The sequence below is a fragment of the Epinephelus lanceolatus genome, chromosome 17 (genome assembly GCF_041903045.1).
Source record: "Epinephelus lanceolatus isolate andai-2023 chromosome 17, ASM4190304v1, whole genome shotgun sequence".
Lineage (NCBI taxonomy): Eukaryota > Metazoa > Chordata > Actinopteri > Perciformes > Serranidae > Epinephelus > Epinephelus lanceolatus.
In genome coordinates, this window is record NC_135750.1 from 16,163,692 (window position 1) to 16,173,568 (window position 9,877).

The window sequence follows — 9,877 nt, forward strand, 5'->3', positions numbered from 1 at the left end:
CGAGCTATCACTAAAGAGACATGGCCTAGCACCGAGACCCGAGGCAAGGAAAAAGCCACCTCTGGGGGCCGTCCACACCGAGAGGGCCCATGGTCCACGGCCACAGGGAGCGCCGCCATAGAGACACCCCGACCCGGGCAGACATGAGGCCCCACACCGAGGTGCAGTGCCCTACAGCCACCCAGGTCAGAGCGGTCTCCCGATGGCACCCCCATCAGGAGACCAGGAACAACTCTCAGTGTGGTAGGCCCCCATGAGGAAACTATATACTACAGACTTCCACTTGCCATGCTGGAAACTTCTGGTTTAGCTCTCTGCTAATTTGAAATGTTATTGGACCAAATGGATCAAATCCCGATAGTGAAATGATTAATTTCACAGGGTTTGTGATGCTCAAAAAACTGTATCCATTGATTTAAAGAAGACCTTTTAACAATGTAAGTCTTAGGGGTGGGAATCCACCAGTAGATCTATGATATGATACTTAAGTCACAATACAATATTATTGCGATTTTAAATATGTTGCAATATGCTGAGTATTGTGATAAACATTATCGCAATATATTGTGATTTATTACCTTTTTTCAACTGTAAATTATGTCCCCAAAGGAAAACTTTCTCAACATCAGTTCTCTCTTGTAGATAAAGTCTGTTCATGTCACTTCAGCCATTTTATACAGCAGTAAAATGTACTGTATTAAGTGGGTTGAAAAAGCAATTGATAAAGTTTAATTTGTATTTGTAATATTAATAATTTATCTAATAGAAAAATTTGATGCTTGGTACTGTGTGATGATACGATATTGCCACATAAAAATATTGTGATACTATGCTGTAACAATTTTTTTCTGCCACCCCAAGTAAGTCTATGGGATACGTCTCTTTGGCCCAGTGGCATCATGTGACAGACCTGAAAGTGGTGGCAGTTTCGTACTGTAATTATCAAAGTTCAAGTGAAATCAATTTTCCATTTCTAAACATTGACCTAAACCATTAATTTGAACTAAATGATAAAATTGATTTATCGCCCAGCTGTAATGAGCTAAAATTTGCTAATTAGCACAAAACACAAAGAACAGCCGAGGCTGATGGGAATTTCATGTTGATCTGATGATGGCGCCACATGGAAAGTTTCAATAAATAAATCAATACATTTATTACAGTGCATCCTGAGGATAACTTGAGTGTGTGTACCAAATTTCATGACAAACCCTCTAATAGTTGGGAATATATTTCATTTCAAACCTCAGATATGAACTTCATGGTATTCTGCCATCTTGCTGGCTTGGCTAAAAATTTTGTGAGAAATAAAAAAAATAATAATTAGGGTGGGACACTTGTGAAATGGGTGAACAGATGTAGCTGAGGTGGGAGGATGGAGAACAGGGCAGGTGACAAGTGTATGATGAAGGTGTAGCAGGAGAAATTGATGGAAGATGCCTCATAATGTTGATTGTGGCTGGCAAAAGCTGCTGCTGCCAAGACCTTTCATGCTTGTAAAATCCTCAGTCTCTCAGTTGAATTGTTTAACCAGCAATTATTCCATTATGTCTCGCTGTCAACAGAACAAGCTTTGACTTAAAACATAGGCTAGAGGTCTAAAAGGAATTCAGGGACTTCTGAGAAGTCTGCTTGACATTAATAATCTTCTTCATAGTTTTCTTTCATTTTTGCTTGAGGTTCTTTGTCGTCGCATGAAAGAGCAGGGAATTTTCCCCAAATCATCTTTGTCGGTTCAAATGCTTGTAGGAAAATTGGAATAGGGAAAGAGCCTCTATCATTATAAAAGTTATTACATGCTTTGGATAAAATCCACACCCACTTGGCAGACCTGCTTACATGGTGGTGAGTGAGAGAAGATTTTATTACAGGACTTACTGAAAATGTTTTGGTTTTTTAAACATGACACAGTAAAGAATGGAAGGATCTCAGGGTCCTTGAGTACACAGGCTCAGTTCATATTCCATCCCAGCCAGCGCACACAGTCACTCCTGTTCTTTATAATTAAAGAATTGAATTTCTACTAATGACGTTTGTACACCGGTTTCCGATCCTCCTGATGACAGCATATTCATTTTCACTCTGATGATGATGTGTTGTGTCTGTTTTCCAGATTATTCCACAGTGCATCTAAACCAGCTGTTGGAGAAGGCAGAGGTCATCGCCGGCCGGATGCTGCGTTTCTCTGTCTTCTACAGGAACCAGAACAAAGAGTACTTCGACCAGGCCAGGTAATCAGCCCACTCTCATAATTAGTGAGATGAGATGTATGTTGTCTGTTGTTCCATTACAGCAATTCTTTTCTTTAATTTGCATCAGTGAGACCATTTATTCAAAATGGTTACAGCCACTTTTTGGCTGGGTATGAATATGTCTGCATTGCTTCACTCTTTCTCTCCAGTTACGTTGCTTTTTAAAACGTCACTGGCTGGACTTTACTAATGGAGATTTTCTTTTTTTTTCACATTGGAAGATTCATTTTCATTTTTATGACATTTTTGTGACATACTATATTATGACATTTATAACTTTTTTTTATGACATACTATACTATGATTTTGATGATTTTTTTAAAACAACACACTGTACTACAACATTTTTTTGTGATTTTTTTTTTTTAATGTTTACTATACAATGACATTTTAAAACATTTTTATAACATACAGTACTACTTACTGTATAACATACTATATTTTTTATGACATATTTTACTGTGACTTTTAATTATTTTATGCAATACTACACTGACTATGACATTTTTTGGGGTAGTCAAACGTGAAGAGGGGAGACATGCAGCAAAGGGCCACAGGCTGGAGTCGAACCCGGGCCGCTGCGGCAACAGCCTTGTACATGGGGCGCCTGCTCTGTCCACTAAGCCACCGACACCCCAAGTATGACATTATTATGATGTTCAGGGCATACTATACTATGACCTTTTTTATGAAAATTAAATGACATACTTTACTGTGACATTTTTATGACATAGTATACTATGACATTTTTTCATTTTTTGATGACTTACTAAACTGGCATTTCTTATGACCAGGGTCCAAAACTAACACTCGCCACTCGCCAATTACGGGTAGATTTTGTCTCTGGCCGGTAAATTTTTAAGACTACTCGCCACTCTGGCGAGTTATTTTTTTACCAGCGAAAAATGCATTTTTTGTTACTGGAGAACGATGCTGGTATCGGCTGGTTTCCTGGCAGAGTAATGTGTATTTCAGGGAGAGACGATCTTTGGTCACGTAAGTGCGTCAGTCATGACGTTAAAACAGCGCGCTAAGGTGGATAGCTGTTGTTGATAGGCTCGTTGGCGAGGCGCAGCTGTGAGGCTAGCGGAGCGTTAGCCGCAGCATGACCGGAGGGAAGCACAGCCAGCTAGCCCTGGCTCTCCGTTTGGATCCAACCAGAGCACCAAGCCCCGGTTTGTTATTCAGGTTAAAGTGGGAAGAAGCAGCGGGTTTGTTGGGCAGCTGAGTGAAGCTGGGTGAAGTGGAGCCTGTGGAGGAAACACCGGGACCGTCTGGATGTAATAGTCCGTGGAGGTGCTGCGGTGCTCGGCTGCACAGATAGGAAACCCCTCGGCTGACAGGATGTACCACTCTCTCACTCCGCTACTTTGTTAATAGGCTCGTTCAAGATGAACTGCGCCTCGCCTGGAAAGTAGACGAGAGCAGGCGGCCGCACCGGGGGGCGGTGACAAAAAGCTGCGGTAAAGTCGGACAGTTTCCCGACAGTTTCCCACAGCCTTCAGTCTGTACAGGAAGTCACAGACACACTTACATCCTGTCTGGAATGATGTCAATTAATTAAAAAAGTGATCAGACCCATATATCAGTTTGTTCTCAGTCTCCAGTTGTTTTAATTATGATAGATTTATTTATTAAAATGCTTTACAGGTGATCTGTAGTTTATGTTCATGGTTTAACGTCCATTTGACGTGAATTCTCCTGTGAATCAGCATCATATCAGTTTGACCTGTCCCCTCAACTACACAGGCTAAATAAACAGTGCTTGACTATAAGGTTCATATTTTCAGAGGAAAAGAATACATGACAACAGCTTTCATTAAGGCTCAGTTAGATACAGTCAGGGCTTCACATCTGTACAGATGTTATTTTAAGAATCCTCACATCCCACTGACCACAAGTCTCTGTGTTGCTAAATACTTCAATAATTAAAAAAGTCCAATGTTAATATACAGTAGACTCTGTATAGTTTATGATGAGTGTAGGCCTATTTAGTCTGTGACAACTAAACTTCACCATCAGTCACACCATGTTTTCTGTTCACAAAATAAAGCTTCAAATCAGACAAATACAATCTTAATCTCTAAAATTCAACAAAAATGAAAAGTTTATCTAAAACGTCATCTTGTTGAATCGACATCTAAACCAATCAGCTGTTAGATCAGGTGAGAGCCAGGCGGTGCAGTCGGTGGAGAGCAACTGCAGCGCTTGGCTCTGAAAACTGCGGCCGCCCCGCTCTCATGGTTTTATCACTGTCTACTTTTGTAATACGTCAGAGCAAGTCGGGATGAAGTCGGACACAAAACTAACCGGCATGCATTGTGCGCCGATCGCCGGTGATCGAATCTGCGCAGGCCTGGCTCATCTTGAACGAACCTATTGTTAATGTACCTCCATGCTCTGAACCCCCGAAGAAGATTAAGAAGTAAGAAAAAATATCATGTGGTGATGCTGGCCAGGTATTGCGGAGCCTCCCGCAAAAAAACAAAAAACTAAAGCAAAAGATCCTGCTGAGGCTGAGATTTTACCGACCGATGACCAAGAGACAGAGGTTAATGTTGCTGCTGCTGCTGCTCCCGCCGCCGCCTCCCCCCAGTCTCATCCACCGGCAGCATTAAGTGACTTGACTTTTTTTTCCTTTAAATTATTAATTATTTGGTTGGCTGGTAAAATATCTGCCTGGCTGGTAAAAAAAATTCACTTACCTGCCAGCCTGGCTGGTAAGTGAAAAAGTTAGTTTTGGACCCTGCTTATGACATTTTTATGGTATATTGTATTATTGCATTTTTATGCCATACTAAACTATTACATTTTTTATGACATACTATACTGTGACTTTTTTTTTTTTTTTTTACATTTTCATGACATACTATACTATGACTTTTTTTTTTTCACTTTTTGACGACATACTATACTATAACATTTTTATCACATTTTTGGCGACATACTATACTATGACGTTTTTTTCAAATTTTTGGTAACATACTATACTATGACGTTTTTATTCCATTTTGGACGACATACTATACTATGACGTTTTTAATCACATTTTTGGCGACATACTATACTATGACATTTTTAATCACATTTTTGGCGACATGCTATACTATAACGTTTTTAATCACATTTTTGGTGACATACTATACTATGACGTTTTTAATCACATTTTTGGCGACATACTATACTATGATGTTTTTAATCACATTTTTGGCGACATACTATACTATGACGTTTTTATTCCATTTTGGATGACATACTATACTATGACGTTTTTATTCCATTTTGGACGACATACTATACTATGACATTTTTATCACATATTTGACGACATACTATACTATGATGTTTTTATTCTATTTTTGGCGACATACTATACTGTGACATTTTTATCACATATTTGACGACATATTATACTATGACGTTTTTATTCCATTTTGGACGACATACTATACTATGACGTTTTTAATCACATTTTTGGCGACATACTATACTATGATGTTTTTATTCTATTTTTGGCGACATACTATACTGTGACATTTTTATCACATATTTGACGACATATTATACTATGACGTTTTTATTCCATTTTGGACGACATACTATACTATGACGTTTTTAATCACATTTTTGGCGACATACTATACTATGACATTTTTAATCACATTTTTGGCGACATGCTATACTATAACGTTTTTAATCACATTTTTGGTGACATACTATACTATGACGTTTTTAATCACATTTTTGGCGACATACTATACTATGATGTTTTTAATCACATTTTTGGCAACATACTATACTATGACATTTTTATCACATATTTGATGACATATTATACTGTGACGTTTTTATTCCATTTTGGACGACATACTATACTATGACATTTTTATTCCATTTTGGATGACATACTATACTATGACGTTTTTATTCTATTTTTGGCAACATACTATACTATGACATTTTTAATCACGTTTTTGGCGACATGCTATACTATAACGTTTTTAATCACATTTTTGGTGACATACTATACTATGACGTTTTTAATCACATTTTTGGCGACATACTATACTATGATGTTTTTAATCACATTTTTGGCGACATACTATACTATGACGTTTTTATTCCATTTTGGACGACATACTATACTATGACATTTTTATCACATATTTGACGACATACTATACTATGACGTTTTTAATCACATTTTTGGCGACATACTATACTATGACGTTTTTAATCACATTTTTGGCGACATACTATACTATGATGTTTTTATTCTATTTTTGGCGACATACTATACTGTGACATTTTTATCACATATTTGACGACATATTATACTATGATGTTTTTATTCCATTTTGGACGACATACTATACTATGACATTTTTATTCCATTTTGGACGACATACTATAGTATGACGTTTTTATTCCATTTTGGATGACATACTATACTATGACATTTTTAATCACATTTTTGGCAACATACTATACTATGACATTTTTATCACATATTTGATGACATATTATACTGTGACGTTTTTATTCCATTTTGGACGACATACTATACTATGACATTTTTATTCCATTTTGGATGACATACTATACTATGACGTTTTTATTCTATTTTTGGCAACATACTATACTATGACATTTTTAATCACGTTTTTGGCGACATGCTATACTATAACGTTTTTAATCACATTTTTGGTGACATACTATACTATGACGTTTTTAATCACATTTTTGGCGACATACTATACTATGATGTTTTTAATCACATTTTTGGCGACATACTATACTATGACGTTTTTATTCCATTTTGGACGACATACTATACTATGACATTTTTATCACATATTTGACGACATACTATACTATGACGTTTTTAATCACATTTTTGGCGACATACTATACTATGATGTTTTTATTCTTTTTTTGGCGACATACTATACTGTGACATTTTTATCACATATTTGACGACATATTATACTATGACGTTTTTATTCCATTTTGGACGACATACTATACTATGACGTTTTTAATCACATTTTTGGCGACATACTATACTATGATGTTTTTATGCCATTTTGGACGACATACTATACTATGATGTTTTTATTCTATTTTTGGCAACATACTATACTGTGATGTTTTTATTCCATTTTTGGCGACATACTATACTATGGCGTTTTTATCACATTTTTGGCGACATACTATACTATGACATTTTTATTCCATTTTGGACGACATACTATACTATGACATTTTTATCACATATTTGATGACATATTATACTGTGACGTTTTTATTCCATTTTGGACGACATACTATACTATGACGTTTTTAATCAAATTTTTGGCGACATACTATACTATGACATTTTTATTCCATTTTGGATGACATACTATACTATGATGTTTTTATTCTATTTTTGGCAACATACTATACTGTGATGTTTTTATTCCATTTTTGGCGACATACTATACTATGGCGTTTTTATCACATTTTTGGAGACATACTATACTATGACATTTTTATCACATATTTGGTGACATACTATATACTATGACGTTTTTATTCCATTTTGGACGACATACTATACTATGGCGTTTTTATCACATTTTTGGAGACATACTATACTATGACATTTTTATTCCATTTTGGACGACGTACTATACTATGACGTTTTTAATCACATTTTTGGCGACATACTATACTATGAGGTTTTTATTCCATTTTGGACGACATACTACACTATGATGTGTTTGGGTTTTTTTCTCGCATTTTTGACGACATACAATACTATGCTGTTTTTATGCCATTTTGGACGACATACTGTAACATGACGTTTTTCTCAATTTTTGGACGATATACTAATAACAAGGTTTCACACTAGAAGTAGATCCAAACACACAACTCAAGGACACAAGGGCTTTTCAAAAACACAGAGTCTTTAATGAAGACAACAGGTAAAGGTGAAACAGTTACCAAAAAGGGAAGGCAGAGTCGAAGTCCAAAAACAGCAATCATCAAAACACTGAGAACTAGAAAACAAAAGGCTGGAACGCTAGTAGAACTACTGAGACGAACTGGCACTGTGAGGAGGGAGCACACAGACTAAATACATGAGGAGAGGGAAGACAATGAGACATAGTTGTAACATATTGGGTGGGTGGGGGGGCGGTCAAGTTCTCCCGAAAGGAAACTTGACAGGAAGTAATCTGAAACAAGAGGAGAGTAGACAAAATAAAACAGGAAATGCAGAACTGAAATGAGAAAACAAAACTTGACAAGACATGACAACTGTACTATCATGTTTTTCTGACGTGTTTTTTTTTTTTTTTTTTTTTTTTACATTTTTGGCGACAAACTATACTACGATGTTTTTCTCAGATTTTTGACGACATACTATACTATGACGTTTTTATTCCATTTTTGACGACATACTGTACTATGACGTTTTTATTCCACTTTTGACGACATACTGTACTATGACGTTTTTGGGTTTTCTTTCAGATTTTTGACAACATATTATACGATGACATTTTTATGCAATTTTGGACAACATACTATACTGTGACTTTTTTTTTTTTTTTTTTTTTTAAATTTTGAAGACATATTATACCATCACAGGGTTTTTTCTCACATTTTTGACAACATATACTATGACATTTTTATCACCTTTTTTGGTGACATACTACATTATGACGTTTTTTCAGATTTTTGAGGACATACTGTACTATGGTGGGGTTTTTTTTTCCAGATTTTTGACAACATATACTATGACACTTTTATTGCATTTTTTGCGGCTTACTATACTATGACTTTTTTATGCCATTTTGGACGACATACTATACTATGACACTTATATCACATTTTTGGCGACATACTATACTATGACGTTTTTATCACAGTTTTGGTGACATACTATCCTATGTTGTTTTAATGCCATTTTGGACGACATACTATACTATGACGTTTTTATCACAATTTTGATGACATACTATACTATGGTGCTTTTTTTTTTTTTTTTTTTCCCCAGATTTTTGACGACATACTATACTATGACGTTTTTTTCCCCCAGATTTTTGACGACATACTATACTATGACGTTTTTAATCACAGTTTTGGTGACATACTATCCTGTGTTGTTTTAGTGCCATTTTGGACTACATACTATACTATGATGTTTTTATCACATTTTTGACGATATACTATACTATGATGTTTTTATCACATTTTTGGTGACATACTATGCTATGACATTTTATCACATTTTTGGTGACATACTTTCCTATGATGTTTTTTCCAAATTTGGAATATGGAAAGGTTCTTAATTAAAAAGGTATTTAAAACTATTAAATGTAGCTACAGGATTCCTGCATAAACCTTTGGAAAGAACAGAAATAAACAACACAAAAGCTGTGCTAGCAATCATGTTTTGATATTAGAGGTGTGTGACAGATGGGCAAGACAAGGAATATCTTTGTACCAGCATGTTTTTCTGTATTTAAGCATTGTACTGTACATACTGGATTTTGTCTTGCCCCCCCCCCCCATCTTCCTGTCAAGTCCTACTCCTGTAATGGTGTTGTCTTCTGATATCTCCCTCCATACTCTCCACC

At 35.9% G+C, this 9,877-nt stretch overlaps 1 protein-coding gene across 1 annotated transcript in view; it reads left to right on the top strand.

Moving 5' to 3' along the window:
* phyhiplb (phytanoyl-CoA 2-hydroxylase interacting protein-like b) overlaps nt 1–9,877 on the top strand; it is a 30,416-nt gene that overhangs the window by 16,942 nt on the left and 3,597 nt on the right. Inside the window, exon 4 of the mRNA XM_033613217.2 lies at nt 2,114–2,231. Within this exon, the coding sequence (XP_033469108.2) occupies nt 2,114–2,231 (118 nt within the window). The remainder of the gene's footprint in view (nt 1–2,113; nt 2,232–9,877) is intronic.